The sequence below is a fragment of the Anopheles arabiensis genome, chromosome 2, assembly GCF_016920715.1.
Source record: "Anopheles arabiensis isolate DONGOLA chromosome 2, AaraD3, whole genome shotgun sequence".
Taxonomy (NCBI): Eukaryota; Metazoa; Arthropoda; class Insecta; order Diptera; family Culicidae; genus Anopheles; species Anopheles arabiensis.
The window spans coordinates 20524266-20539993 of NC_053517.1; the positions used below are offsets into that span (position 1 = coordinate 20524266).

Below are 15728 nucleotides of genomic sequence, written 5' to 3' on the forward strand. Positions count from 1 at the left end.
TAACTCGGGAACAGACTATATGCGAATTCGCAATAAGCGATTCCTATAAATTTGACAGCTTCATGTGTTTTTTTTTAAAAAAATTAAACATTATGATTATTATGATTTGTATTGCTCCCGATGAGCGACAGCGTGGGCGGCATCTGTCAATCTCTGCTAACAGGCCATGTAGTTTTGTTCTGTTAATCTCTGCCAACAGGCCATAACTTGTTTTTTTTTTAAACCAGATTTTATCTTTCCTTTTTGACAGGACTAGTAACATGACGAATACATAAAACATTCTCAAAATCTTAATTATCTTTACTTAAAGTTCTTCAAACATTTGAAATGCTGTTTGGATATTGCTTGTAAGCTTAATCCTATCTAGAGCATCAAATAATAAACTGCAATCAAACGTTAACAAATAAAGGCCTTATGAGACGGAGGAAACTACTGTATTTCGGTTTTGGAATGTATCCTTCAAACAGGGCTTGACAGATAGATGCCAGTCGGAAAATCGGAATTCGGTATTCTCAATTCCGATTTGCTCGAAAGTGGATTTTTACTGTCAATGTCGGTGGAGCGTATTGAATTTATTGATAACGAACACAACGAATGATTCTTACGGATGAAGCCAAAAAAAATCAATAAATCAAATAATAAATGTGAAAGGTGACAACAAGAGAGTTTTTTGTGTGCCAAAGTCTAGGATTGACAGATAAATGCCAAAAGAGAAATGACAGTATTTTCCTCCGTCTTATAAGGCCGTAATGAGCAATACTTATATTATGTGTCTGTAGTTCATCTCTCTTTATTTAAATAGTGCAACATAAGAGATCAGTTCGTATAATAGCTACCAATAACCATACGAAATAATACACATCTAAATTCATAACAGTTAGTAATACTAATAAATAGAAATTCAGGTTTTCAAAACTAATAAACTGGTACTGGTAGAGTACTAACGCTCTGGAAAAGGTAAAGTACTAAGTAAAGCTATATAATTCATAAATATATACACATCAAAATTCATAACAGTCTATACTACTTTTCAGTAAAAATTCAATGGTGGCATGAAAGCTAATAAAATATTGATAAAGTGCTAACTATAAAGCTAAAATATTCATAACTATATACACATGAGTTCATATAAATTAGTCATACTAACTGGTATCAATTCGATCACTATTATTGGTTAATATTTTCCTTGAAGTCCTTCCAAGGATAAAGCGTTGGCATTACTTTCTCAACGATGGGCTGGTTAAGTTTAACCAACAACGTATTCTCCAACAGATCATCAGCCATGCCAGTTCGATGGCTCGTAAGCACAAGAGCCAAAGCGCTAAACGCTCTTTCGACCGATGCTTGGTTTGACGGCGCAGAAAGCACCACCATAGCCACAGCAAAAAGCTCCGGGTGTGATGCCTTTCTGGCCAACCAGTGCTTCCATACATCGCACGTGTGTGGTTGTCGAGGCTCAATTTCCAGCATTTTGATCTGCTGCCGAATACTATCTACAGTTTTAGAGTTATGTGTCAATGTGCTCAGCGTGCCACCGTACATATCGGTAAGGAAATCGTCCAAATCCTCTACTACGGATGCTGCAGATTCATTGATGGAATTATCTGGTGATAGTTCAAACGGTGCATTATTAGCAGAGCAAAGCGCATGGACTCTCTCCCAAATTCGCATCAAATACTCCTGTAGAAAAATGATAATAACAATACTTTGTTAATAATGAAGTTTTTATCTAACTGGTGAAATGTGTTGTCCTTAGGACATATTATTGTCAGAAGACATTCATAACAATATAAAAAGCGGTATGACGGTCTCCTTACATCCTTACCTGGGTTGATTCCTTTTCCTCAAGACTGAATACTTTAGAATCCAAGAAATTGAATCTAGGATCCAAATACAATGCGGCTCGGAATAATTGGCTGTCTTTTAGGAGGTTCAACCGGTTCATCAAACCGTTTGATAACGGTGTCACAAACCGATTGTTTTTCAAAAGTTTTAGTTCACGAACACCATTTAGCCATTGGATGTAGAACTCCGAAAACGGCTGATGCAAAGTTTGCATCAGCTTGGTTACCTGTAGAAAGGTCTGAAGGCCTCCTCGTATTCTTTAATTATGGTCCATGACTCATCATCAATCACTGGGTAGGAATAAAAAGTAGAGTTAGAATTTTTGCTAATTAACATCTGAATAAATATAAGGCATAATACAAATAATAACATTTCAATAATTGTAATGGATAGATAATGGTTTAAACCACGAGGAAGAAGGAAAATTCTGAAATGATCGATGGGATGGGTAACATTGTTGGTACTATTTGTAAGAGAGTGAACTACACTGCATGACGAAAACATGAATGATTGTATCCGAAGTGAACAGATGTGCAGCTGAATGTATGTAGTGTGTGTTCAAGATCTAGATTAACTGTGCAATTTTTGGTTGTGGTAAAGAAGAATGTTTTCTATCCGAAGTGGACAGATGTGTTTAGTGTGATTTTGGTAAAGTTTTAATTTTGGTAAAGTACATTTAACAAAATTACCTAGTTCGGGGTACTGCTCTCCAAGTGTCGTAAAAACTGCTCGCGTTTGCCTATGAACCGCACCATTTTATATTTTCCACCCCAACGCGTAGGCGACCACAGCGGAGGACGCTTTTCCTTGTGGCAGTCGAAAAAGGGATTATATTTTACTTTCCTCGATTGCTTCACAATGTTAGTGATTGTTCTAATGAAGTCATCTTCATTTCTCACAACATCATTTAAAGCTAACTGCAGTGTATGAATGGAACAACGTGTTATGGTAAATTGTTCAAAAGCTCTCCCATTAAGGCTTCCATGAAGCTATCTTCAGCTGTAGTGTCCTCATCGTCGATCATCCCATGAAATTGCGCCTGAACCGCAACAAACTGTTGTTGCAATTGTTTGGCAGCTGCTAGCATATTTGCGCCATTGTCGGTTGTAATCGAAAAATCTGTTCCAACTTTAATTTGTAGCGTTTTAACACATCTAGGATTCTGTTTTTAATGAATTTGGCGGTCTGGCTTTCGTTGACTTCTAGCATTGCTGTAAAATAACAATAACAATGATAACATAACAAAATTATAGTTAAACAGAACCTTTAGAGAGATATATATATATATATATATATATATATATATATATATATAAACATATATATATATATGTGTAGATATGTATATATATATATATATATGTGTGTAGATATGTTTATATATATATATATATATATATATATATATATATATATATATATATATATATATATATATATATATATATATATATATATATATATATATATATATATATATATATATATATATATATATATATATGCACATTTTTGTTAATCGACTTACTTACCCAAGGTACGACACACCATTATACCGTCCAGCTCGTATTGGGCATTCACTCCTAGTACATGCCTGTTATAACGTACAGCGGAATCCACCTTCAAACATATAAGTTTCTCGCGCATTTCGTTGGCGAGACTATCCACTACACGTGACACAACCGCTCGGACGTGTGTTTTAATGTTCTCGCGATTTATAACTATGCCTAGTGCATCACAACACGCACCCCAAACCTTCCGGAAAGCAGGCCATTCGAAACAACTATAGGGGAGGTTGTTTACTGTGACTAGATCAACGCTAGCATGAAACATAGTTTCGTGGTCAATCGCAACATATCTTTTAGCGATCACTTTTTTGCGCTTGGGGGCTCGTTTTCTTTGTCGAAAAACCCATGAAGCCGAGCCAGCTCTTCGTGGCATAGCCGGAAATGGCGTATGAAGTTGCCTCCTTCATAATGCGCCTGCTCATACTGGCAGCCATTTTGTGGATCGATGTTGCACACAAGTCGATCTTCAACCTGCTTCAATAACTTCCAAGCAGTAGACGCATACGTTTTCCGCTTCGCATACGTTTTCCGCTTCGGCTGTCCACTACCACTTCCCGAGGCTTCCATTTTGTTTTTGTTTTTTTTTTTAATTTAGAGTAAAATTTGGCACGCAATAACGGACTTCCAATCCACATGAATGATAACAGCGAAGTGTTCGACTACATCAAAAGGATGCTACCGTTTCAACGATGGGACAGAATTAAAGTCTACTCGTCAAAATTTCGATTTAATTAATGTCAAATTTATATTTTTTATAAATTTCAACTTTTGTATAAACTGGATCATATTATTTCGTTATTGTAAAAACCAACAGTTAATACAATCACAGGCATACATAATGTATCAAATTGTGTAGATAAAATGCTATTGAACAATAAAAAATTTTGACGAAATAATCCAAACTATTCCATAGTGATGTCTTTCCGTTACCGTTCAAAAAGACATAGGGCGGCAGCGTCGCGCGTGACAGAAAGTAGCCCAATTTTGCAAACAGAGCTACTTGCCTAGCGCAATAATACTGCTGCACCAAATAGAATCAAATTATCCAGTTTGTTCCAGCCAGATTAATGCCAAACTAAAATAAAAATAAAATTGAGCACAATTCAACTTGTTTTTTATGTTTTTTTAACAAAAAACAAGCAGGTTGACTGGGTAAACTGAGCTACACCACTCGCCCGCGCCATGTATATTCTAAGTCTATCGCGATAATAAAATACCAAAAAATCACGACAAACTGATTGACCAGGAGTTGGTTACCAAAATATCATCAATCAGATCAGACGTCACAACGACCATGTGCGTCTTACTTCTGATCATCGCACATGTGTACGTGAACCGAAATGAATTTCATTTCAATCACGAGTGCTCGTGATAGAATCAGTGACATTTCGAAATTGATCACAGATAAACAAAGTCACGTCAAAGTGACCGACCAAGAGGTGGTTGCTGCAATGTCACCAATCTGGTCACACGTCACAACGACTATGTTCATCTTGCGTCTGATCATCGCACTTGTGTACGTGAGCTGATTTGATGTTCGTTTCAGTCATGAGCGTTGGTGACTGAAACAGTGATATTTTACAGTGCTGCTCCCGGTCCAGAAAATTTCATAACAGTGATTGACTAAAAGTTTATTCCCAAATTGTCATCAATCGTATCACTCGTTACAACCACTTGAGAATTTCACCTGTGATAATCGCAATTGAGTACGTGACGCTGTCAAGGTTTTTGATTCACTCAGTTTTTTTGTGATATTGATGGTGACATTTTGCAGCACTGACAACAACAACAACTACTACGGTCGTTTTCTTGGCTCAACGCCACAAGGAAGCGTTGCAATGTGTCAAACGCGCAACACTGCAGACTGTTTGCCCAACCACCCACACCCACCCACACTGCAGCAGTACTTTGTTTGACCTTCTCCACTCCCCATTACGTCCTCTCTGCGAGAAGTGAGCAATAAAAAAGCCGCACACACAAAGCTGTTCGTATCGTTTTTAGAGGGGGGGGGGGGGGGAGCGCATCACCCGGTTGGGGAGGGTTGGTTGGTGGGTCGTTAAAAAATGACTGTTTTGAAAATGATTTCACCAAAGCCCCGCGTTAGGGGAAGGGCAAAAGATAAACGTCCGATGCAATCACAGAACCCTACTCCTACCCCCCCTCCCTTACCCTCCCATACAGTACAAGTGCAGTTTGAACGTTTGCGGCAAGAATGTTAACTTCCCACCCACAGCAATTGCCGATTAGAGAAGGGAGAAGGTCTGTGTACTAGTGATGGGTAAGGTTAGCAAAAATCCAGAGTCGACTCCGATCCGATTCCGATCCGACTCTGAAAACTTCCGAGCCGATTCCGGAAGGTAGGTACGTCCAGCATAATCCGGAGTTGTCCGGAGTCATTCGGAATCATCCGGAGTCATCTGGAATTGTCCGGAGTCATCTACAGTCATTCGGAGTTTTCGGGAATTATCCAGAGTCGTCAAGAGTCGCCCAGATTCTTCTGGTATCATCTAGAGTCGTCCGGAGTTATCCGGAGTCATTCGAAGTCATCCGGAGTCATTCGAAGTTGTCCAGAGTCATTCGGAGTCGTCCGGGGTCATCCAGAGTCATTTGGAGTCATCCGGAGTCATCTGGAGTCATCCAGAATTATCTGGAATTGTCCGGAGTCATCCGGAGTGATCTGGAGTCATTCGGAGTCATTTGGAATCGTCCGAAGTCGTCAAGAGACGTCCAGAATCTTCGGGAATCATTCAGAGTCCTTCGAAGTCACTCAAAGTCGTTCGTAGTCGTTAACCGGAGCCATCCGGAGTCATCTAGAGTTAACCGGAGTCATCCGAAGTCGTCCGGAGTCATCTGAAGCCATCTGGAGTCATTCGGAGTCTTTTTGAGTCATCCGTAGTCATTCAGAGTCATTCGGAGTCGTCCGGAGGCATTCAGAGTCGTCCGGGGTCATCCGGAGTCATTTGGAGTCATCCGGAGTCATCCGGAGTCATTCGAAGTTGTCCAGAGTCATTCGGAGTCGTCCGGGGTCATCCGGAGTCATTTGGAGTCACCCGGAGTTATCTGGAATTGTCCGGAGTCATCCGGAATGATCTGGAGTCATCGGGGGTCATCTGGAATCGTCCGGAATCGTGAAGAGCCGTCCAGAATCTTCGGGAATCTTCCAGAGTCGTTCGAAGTCACCCATAGTCGTTCGGAGTCGTTAACCGGAGTCGTCCAGAGTCATCTAGAGTAGTCTGGAGTCATACGAAGCCGTCCGGAATCATCTGAAGCCGTTCGGAATCATCCGAAGTGGTCTGGAGTCGTCAGGGGTCGTGCCGAGTAGCCCGGAGATGGCCGATGCAATGTTTTTGTAGTCAAACCCTTCTCCGAACCCGACTCTTGCTAACTCCAGTCGACTCAAACCGCTATTCTTAAAAAAAAGGTCGGTTTAAGAAGTGCACGCGCAAAGCGAAAGAGGAAAAAAGGAAATGCCTCTGACCGATTCTGGCTCCTGCTGACTTCGGACGATTCCGGACGACTCCGACTCCGGGCGGAACTAGTAATTCCGATTTTAGCGGAGTCGGAATCGGACAAATAATGGGAGTCGTCGGTAAAGTCCAGACACCACATCACTAGTCTCTACTAGCACTCGTTAGAAGGGTTTTACGAAGAGCGAGGGGTTGGAAAATTCAACGCAAGCAAATAAAGGTGTAGTAGGAGGAGTGTCAGTGGTAAAGAGTGCGTGTCATTTTCATGCCGAGCGGGTCGGTAGGGTGTAATGGTACACTGCCTATCCCACGCCCCATCCTCTCTACCAGCGCACGAAGGGAACGCTCTTTTTGCTGCACGAAGCACACCCCTCCCTCCTCCAGAGAGGTCATCGTGAGGTTATGCCGACAAGAAGGAGAGTTAATGATAATAAGCCGCTCAGCCGGTCGTTCTGTGGGACAGAACAGAGGGTCGCGGTAAGGTTAAGTGGTGCACACCGGTTAAACCCTCCACTCGATACTTGTATTGAACAGAGGCTACAACACAGAGTATGTGCAATGGGGATTGCACAGTGTACATTAAATGGCAATTGCTCGAGCACTTAGAAGCCATGCGGTGAAAACATTTTTACATCCCTGTAACTGACACACAGCTTCCATGCCGGGCGTTGCTGACAATTGGGTCAACTCACGACCCACACAAACAGCTACAACCGCCCAAGAGGAAGGCTACATCCTGTCCGGAGCAGCAGGGAGACGGTGGTTTAATTGCCGGAAACGGGTTGATTGCGTTACGCCAGCACATCCTTGCAGCACAGAAGGAGCGCGTCTACGCTGGTTCGTCTGCCTCCTTCGAGAGTGTATGTGTGTGTGACCACATGCCGATCGATTTAATAACACACACACAAACAGGGAGGGGGGACAAGGTGGTTGGTGTGCTGTGAACCAACAACGTCAACACTTACGGTCCGCTTGGCCCGTGCCGTGCAGTTAGAGGCACTGCAAACGAACGCGTTTGGTCACAAAACGCTGTGTGTTTCAATGCTTTGGGGCTTACGCTAAAAGAAGAACTAGAAGATGGCTTAGGGATTAATTGAAACCTTTCACTGAAGCACTCCCCGCATGGCCTACTAGTGCACTGGCCGCAGGAGGCTCCCTGGATTGGATTTATGGGCAAATGTATCTGCTCTACCATTGCTTCTTCCTCTCTCTTTCTCTCTCACACACACATACAGAAATGAAACGATGAGAGGATAAGGGGAGAAGATGCAAAAAGAAATAGGAAAAGAAAGGACCATCATGGATGCCTCCCACCCCCCACCAAACACATCTTATTTTCCTGCTTAAGGTGCAGCTACTCTGCTGCACACATCTTTTCCCGTCGATGACTCACATGGCAAATCTGGCTGGAGCCCCACACGCACACAAATACACACACACACACACACACACACACCGAGATTTATGGTTGGTTGTATCGCGTCCTTCGCGGATTTTCCAACCGGATGTAACCAAACACCTTCCCCCACCCTTCCCTCTCTCTCTTCCTTCACGTGTCACAGTGTCACAGATAAAGTGTTGCGGAACATGCGGAAGGACACACACACAACGCAGCCGGACGGACACACGCGGTATTTGGACGGGCGCGCACACTTTTCACACGCCGACGACCCTGACGACTGCCTTCCTTTTCGACACAAAACACACACGCACGCATCTGTCACACACGCGACAGACACACACACACACTGCAGGGGCCCACACTCCACGGTGGGTGGAGGAGGCGCCAGGAGACCGACCAACCGACCGACCGACCCAGGGCGTACTTAGATTGTGTATTGGAAAAGTACCACACACCGTCGCCGTCGCTAGGGAAAAAGGTGTCGTCGATGTCTGAAGGGGGAGGGGGGGGTGATGCGGTTGGAGACCCGGTGTGTAGAGGGGAAGCAGGGGCACAAGCTTTCGATCGATTTTCTTCCTCCAAATGACAGGGGGGGAAGAAAAAGACAGGGCGGCGGCATAGGGGAGGAGTTGGGGATTAATGCTTTCTTTGCGCCTTCGTGCTAATATCTTCGTGTTCGCGTTGGAGACACCTTGTGTTGGGTGGAGTTGGAGAACGATCAAAACCAGCAACAAAAAAGAACCTCCAACAATCGTCACATTTTCACCATCGCACGCAGCCTGTGGTGTGTAGTAACTTTTACTTCTGTATTCACACACATGGAGACACACAAATACACACACAAACACACACACACACGCTCCACAGACGCACGCACGAACGCACGAGCGTATTGTGCAACGCCGATCTAATCAAGGCGCTTTTTTGTTGTTACTTCTGCCTCTTTCTTCAACTTTCGTTACCGCGGTTTCACTTCCCCCCCTCCTCCCCTTCTCCCCCACACAAAAAGTGTGTGGAGCAGCACGGACCCCTCCCAACCCCATCTAACGGTTGTGTGGTTGCGGTACGGTACGCACTTTTACGGGCCAGTGCGCCTCTGGAGGTTCACGTGCTTTTTTTTCCTTTCCCCGCTGGCACAACCACACACACTGAGCACATTCCCGTTCTGTTCCGCGTATCGATTCAAACGACGGCGACGCCGTTCACCCGAGCTTTCCACGCGCGCGTGTGCTTTACCCCCTGGGGCAGTGGTGGGTCCGTCCGCTTGGCAAGTGAAAATGGAACTGGTGTGCGCGACCGCGACTTTGGATGTTTGGAGCGGTGGAAAAACACTCACAACTGTGGCTTTTTTTCCTGCCGACTTGACGCAGTGCTGCTCGTGGTGGAAAACTCTAGCAGGGGGGGTTCGGATAACCATAACACACACACGAAGCGCTCGAAAAGAAGAAGCGAGACAGGTTGTACGAATATTAGTATGCGGCGCGTTTAGTGCAAAACGAGCGACAGAGAAGGAGAGCAGCGGGGAGAAAGAGAGAGCGTGCGCGTACGATAGAGAGACACTTCGATGCCGACACTATCGGCAACGGCACGAGAAGGAAAGAAAGAGAGCAACAAAAAACCCCACGACGGTGAGCGAGAAAGCGTGGAAAATTGTTTTTCACCGTTTTCGTTGCGCCCGCTGCTACGCTGGTAGTGGTGCAAAATGTGACGTTTGCCTGACGTTTAGTTGACAGTTTCGAAACCAGTGGCCAGTGTTGCCAGCAAAGCTTCCATTGCTTGTCACTATTCTGTGCTAAGGGGGATGATGAACGTTCAGTTTTCCACCCCCCTCCCCTCCTCCCTTCGAGACATCGAGTTCGGGGGATGGTTGGTTGTTTGGGGGTACGACCAAAACATAAACACGACCGACTCGTGGCTGATGTGCGCGTGTTTTCGTGAAAGTGAAACCCACAACCACCGGCCGCACTGCGCATGGCATGCACTTTCTGTGGAGGGTTGGAAGAGGAGGAGAAGGAGGAGGAGAGTTGGGGTGGGAAGGGAGTTTTCATGTGGCGCCTTTTTTTGCGCTACCACACATGGGAAAGGCGGGCCTATTATTGCAATCTCGATTATTGCACCGTTACCAATACACACGCGTGATGCATAATGGTTGCGATGCGCGTCCGTTGGGTGCAAGTGCACCGAACAATGCAGCGAGTAAAGCGTGCGACAGCGAGTGAATAATGTCCAAATGTATGGTAACACACCGTTTATGTCTTAATGCAGAGTGAGTGCGAATTGTTTCGTATTGTTTGTTAGTTGCAAGCATTCTCTACGTGATCTTGTCGCCGGTCCGGAACCGGGCGCCATCATGAGTAAGCGTTTGAAAAGCGAAAAAGCGTACAATTAGTAACGGAAATGGGCCGCCAGGCGTCGAAACGTGACTTTTGGAATAACTGCAGCTAAACTAAGCTATGGCGGGAGTGAGCGATGAGTGATGGGGTTCATTGATAATGATGAACGCGAGTACAGGTCATTGCGGTTACTTACGCAGTCGAGCCTTTTCCTGCTGCTGCTGCTGCTGCTGCACTTTACTCGTCTCGCCCATGTTGACGCGCGTTGAGCTTACTTATTATATTATGGTATAAAAACAACAACTGTGCACACTAACACTACACTTATTGTTGGACGGCGTTGCTTCGGCGCTGCGTAACTTTCTTTGGCCCCAAAAAGGTTGATGAATTGCACTTGGTGGTGGTACGATAATGGCGCATGTACTTTTTTTCACGTTAAACGATATTTGGCCGTTACTTATGTTCGAACTGGCAGCATCTTGGCAACAGCCCTGGCACACACACACACACGCACATATGGACGGGAGCAAATCACTCAGTCACTCACTCAGGGTCACACACACGGTTTGCCCCACAAACAGGCGGCAATACACTTTTTGGCAAGGGATGCAGCAGCGCCTTTTTTCCTCTTCATTTTAGCCGGCTAAAGAACGGGTTTAAACTGTACCACCCTGATACACGCGCGACTAAAATCCACTCAGCATAGGAACTCGATGGTCGATGATCTTAAGTAGCACTTTTATGGTAACTTATAGACACACACATACACTAGAAAATGGACGATTTCTTACAGCACATTACTCACTCGGTGTGGCACTAGTAGCTCTTGCTTTCATTTGCGTCCAGTTTCTGTACGGGACGGAGTTGCTGCTGGCGATCGCCATACTTGTTCACTTAGCACTGAACACCACGCGTTCGGCGCGCGCCCTATACGCCACACACGACCGGATGCGCACGACAGCCGCGATCCTGGTGCCGGGGTCGCGATTTTATCGGTGGCACCCAAAGCCAATGCTCGAACGGTGGCACGGAGCGCGGCACGGGACACCACCCGTCCATCAGAAGCGTCACGTGCGGTATGCGGCGTTGGTGAGGCCTGCGAACGAAACCCGAAAACAGAACAGAGGGTAAGAAGTGATGAACACTTTAATTATTGCTTCTGGGCGGACGAGCGCAGGACAGGGGGATTGTACTTTCCCGGGACGTGCCCGGTTCTTGGTGAGAAACTTAACACACTGACAAACTTGCACTATGGAGAGGGGGCCCGATTCTACCGGGCAGCTTCTTGGTCTGCCGGTTCCGTGGTTCCGTTTTCCGCGGTGGCGGCAGCTTGTCACTGTCCAAAATATTCTCACATACCTTACAACTGGACACACACACATGTGGCGCCTCTTCTGGGTCTCTAAATGGCGGGGAAGGGGGGCCGCATGTAAAATGGAGCTAGGTGGACTGTCTTTCAAACCAGGGAAGGGAAGAAAAGTGGATGAATTATAGAGGACACGTTCGTTCTATCGCGGCACGAGAACACAGAAGCGGTACTGCGGGACGCCAAAGCGAAAGGGAGTGGTGTGGCTTCTGGTTCCGCGTGGGAAGAAGGTCGTCTGGCAGGCCGGACCAGCCGCGAAAAACGCCTGCCTACCCCCGGCCGGCGTCCCGAGGAGAAAGTGATTCCGATGAATTATTAGTAACTTTAATTCTATTTGTACTTGATACCGAGGGTAAGTGGACAGCCTTGAAGTGGCTGTGAAAGGGAGCACATGTTTTCGGGCGTTTGTTTTTTTGTTTTTGCTTCTTCAAGCCCACTGGCAAGCGGCCACTGAAAAGTCGAGAAGGATGAAATTTCCTTCTGCTGGATAATACAAAGTGTGGAGCCGATACAAATGTTCCAATTCATAGGACATTTTCATTGCCTTTGGGACCGTTTTTACTGAGGATTCCTCAGACAGCTGGGAAAGCTGGAAAGAATTGAATTAAAACAAGCAGAAGGAAGCCTCCTGCCTCGGGTGACTAAACGCTTGTATTTGTATCGAAACTATTGCTCCTTGTTGATAAGACTTATGACAACACACCGACAGCAGCCACCATGAGCTCATCTATTAGTGTGTACAGACTGTTTACATCCGCGCCCATTGCTTATCGCCACCATCCATCCGTCGTTTTATCAGCGAATTTGTAACCAATTAGATGTTGCAAGCATTTAGCGTTGCGGAGCAGCAAAGCTTCTGTTTCGGTAGGTAATGAAGATTCCGTGGACCAGGGGGGAAATCACCCACGTGATAACAATGGTCTACGCGTTTGAACCGTTGGGGGGTTCCCGGGTTCGCGCGTTAGATAGCGAAACCGTACTGAGAGAAGTGGGTTTAATCAAAAGCACTAATACATAATGTATTGCACCATTGTGGAGCGATAAGCTAGACACAATACTAATCGGTTATAAAAATAGCTTCGGCATCGATCGACACGCCAACACCAGTGGCGGCAAGGACAGTGCATGGTATTTGCGATATTTCCGGTACCTATCTACTACGTTTTAATCCGTCTTCGTCGCTTTGCAGGGTTTTACAACCAGGCCCCTATATCTTGCACGCGAGATTTTCGATTTGCAAAGCAATATCATTCTATTCTACCACAATGGTGCTTCACATCCAGGTGATGTGGAGCTGTAGCATGTTTTAAATACAAATTTTTATACTTTTTAACACATTTTCAAATAAAGAAATGTAATGGCTAGGAAATCATGTATACCGCGATGAGTCATTCGATCCTGAGTCGGCCCCGTGGTACAATCGTCAACTCGTACGACTTAACAACATGCTCTTCGTAGGTTCCTCATTTGGATCGCCAGCTCGTTGCAAGAACTAACCATCATACGGTTACGTGGTACTGAATAAGTCTGGAAAGTCTGTATAGGCAGGCATATCGGTGTAGGACGTTACGCCAAATAGAAGAAGAAGTCGTTTTAGGCACACATCGTGTTAAGTATTGAAATAGGACCAGTTTCAAACTATCATCCCTGTTAGAGTTTGACATTTGACCCAAGCTGTGTATATTCATACAGTGCGTAACATAACTATACAAAACACCTATTTTACTCCAAAATTGTTTGTTTGCATTTCGTCTGGCATGGATTTCACAGATTACGCACTGTGGTAAACGAAATGTAAACAAATTTGGAGTGAATTTTCAAATGCTATTTATTTAGTGAATAAATCGAGTTGAATACGAGTTAAACGAGGTGAAACGATACATCATTGTAAAGCTTAAGTCCTCTCCTTTCCATTTTTGTGCGTGAATTGTGAAAACACGAGAGTCAAATAATGCAGAATTGCATAGACAAAGCTGAACCTCAATAGGGCTGGCAAAATTTAACTTGGACGGGTTAATATTAACATTGGGCCAGCCCAAATAGTCCCTGGTGTCAACATAAGTTTCGTGAGAGATGAAATATGCAGCACACATTGCAAAATGAGTTGATCAGCCCTGCATGATCAGTTGTCATAGAATGTGAATGTGAATAAGCCCATATTGCAGACGAAAAGATGGTTAGACAGGAAACATATGAAGGAGTTTTCATCGCAATAAGAATTGTTAAACACTTGAATAAGAACCTTCCCCGATAAAGAGAAGGCCATAGCAATCGCAAACGGAAATAATATTATATATTGTGCCGCCAATACAAGCACGATCTATCCACTTGAAGGAGAGTAGAAGGAACTCCGTCACCACCGGAAGAACATATTATATGTGACGAAGTGAGGCGGTTTATGTAATAAATTGCGTTGGCATTGTAATTGTAGTGTGGTCATTTGATAACGATCGTTATTGCATTGCTTCTTAATCGTCTTGGCGTACGTAACGCTTGAAGGGATACAACACGATGCACTCAACATGAAGTTAATCCATCGCAATCACAAGCACGCACTGCAACCGAACCAGATAGGACCGAAAAATGACTCACATCAAACGGGTCTGAAGGTAACACCAAAGCAGGGTGACTCCCTATCTTATCAATATCGATTATATCTGTGCCCATTGATCGTTGTTGCTGCTTCGCCATCCAACAGGGTACGGCATATTAAAACATGAGCGTTATCACGCTTTTAAACCATTCGCGCCCACATTAGGCACCAGTACGGACCAAAGTGTTAAGTGTGTGTTTTGTGACAGGTAACACCTTCCGCCCAGCAGTGGACAACACAGCGTGTAGAAAGTAAAAAAAAAATGAAACAGTTGAAAATCAGCAGCTTTTTGGCGGCGTGCCTGTTTTTTGGCGCTCTATTCGCACAATCTGGTAGGTGACACAAGCGTCTATGTGGGATGTAAACCTATGATCGCCTGTAAGTGATGCGTTGCTAACACACTCTCCCCTACTTTGCCTTGCGTGTATGTAGTGTCCGCCCTTCGATGCTACCAATGTGCCAGCCCTTCGAGCTGGAGCGACTGCCAGGCCGGTGCACAGTCGGTGGAATGTACCAGCGCCAGCCAGATGTCCATCATGGGTCACAGCCTGTTCCTGCCGGCCGAGTCACGCCAGCAGCTGGAGCCGGCCTGCGTTTCGGTGTACGCCAAGGGTACGGTCGGTGGCGCTACCGGCTATGCCTACGTTCGGGACTGTCTGTTCAACGATAAGTCCATGTGTAGCTTAATACAGAGCGCACTGCCGTCGGAAATCCGTATCGTCGATTGTGATCTTTGCACCACGGAACTGTGCAATGGGGCGAGCAGCATCACGGCGGTGACGCTGTCGAGTGTCGTGATGGTGGCCATCGCGTTGGTGCTGTGGCAGTGAGCTTAACATAATACACCGCCCGGAGGGGTGAAGAAGGCTACAAGCGAGTGAATAAAATCGTTGCTGTTAATTTACTGTAAAGGAATGTGGCGTCGTAGTGATATTCATTGCTTCACCGCAAATGACTTCAAATGGGGTAATGTCTTATCGATTCCATATGTGTGCTCCCCTGCACTATATCGTGCACGTTGGAGGATGGGTTGGTGATAGCTGGTGGTAAACATGTATAGCATGTTGCGATAGATATGGTGGAGCTTTTATCCTTCTCCGATAGTATTTTTGGACGTTGAAAAAGATAAAAATAGTTCAAGTTAATAGTTCAAA

At 45.1% G+C, this 15728-nt stretch overlaps 4 protein-coding genes across 12 annotated transcripts in view; 1 reads left to right on the plus strand and 3 right to left on the minus strand.

Moving 5' to 3' along the window:
* The window catches only part of LOC120896790 (phospholipid-transporting ATPase ID-like), a 30683-nt gene extending 21049 nt beyond the window's left edge, over positions 1–9634 (minus strand). For 5 of the 9 annotated variants that reach the window (XM_040301238.1, XM_040301237.1, XM_040301235.1 and 2 more), the window contains exon 1: positions 9359–9561. The gene's annotated coding sequence lies outside the window, so the exon portion shown is untranslated. The other 4 variants (XM_040301233.1, XM_040301232.1, XM_040301236.1 and 1 more) reach the window with 4 other exon arrangements.
* Positions 775–2062, minus strand: LOC120896793. The gene is made up of 2 exons (XM_040301244.1): positions 1826–2062; positions 775–1680 (listed from the first exon to the last, which is right to left on the minus strand). Exons 1-2 carry the CDS (start codon positions 2057–2059, stop codon positions 1168–1170), a joined length of 747 nt encoding a protein of 248 aa, XP_040157178.1. The 5' UTR covers positions 2060–2062; the 3' UTR covers positions 775–1167.
* Positions 2926–3725, minus strand: LOC120897271. The gene is made up of 2 exons (XM_040302001.1): positions 3378–3725; positions 2926–3056 (listed from the first exon to the last, which is right to left on the minus strand). The coding sequence occupies exons 1-2, from the start codon at positions 3676–3678 to the stop codon at positions 2926–2928; spliced, it is 432 nt and encodes a 143-aa protein (XP_040157935.1). The 5' UTR covers positions 3679–3725.
* A 5039-nt stretch (positions 9635–14673) lies between the features above and the next one.
* LOC120896794 lies at positions 14674–15489 on the plus strand. The gene is made up of 2 exons (XM_040301245.1): positions 14674–14906; positions 15007–15489. The coding sequence occupies exons 1-2, from the start codon at positions 14837–14839 to the stop codon at positions 15402–15404; spliced, it is 468 nt and encodes a 155-aa protein (XP_040157179.1). The 5' UTR covers positions 14674–14836; the 3' UTR covers positions 15405–15489.
* The last annotated feature ends 239 nt before the right edge of the window (positions 15490–15728 follow it).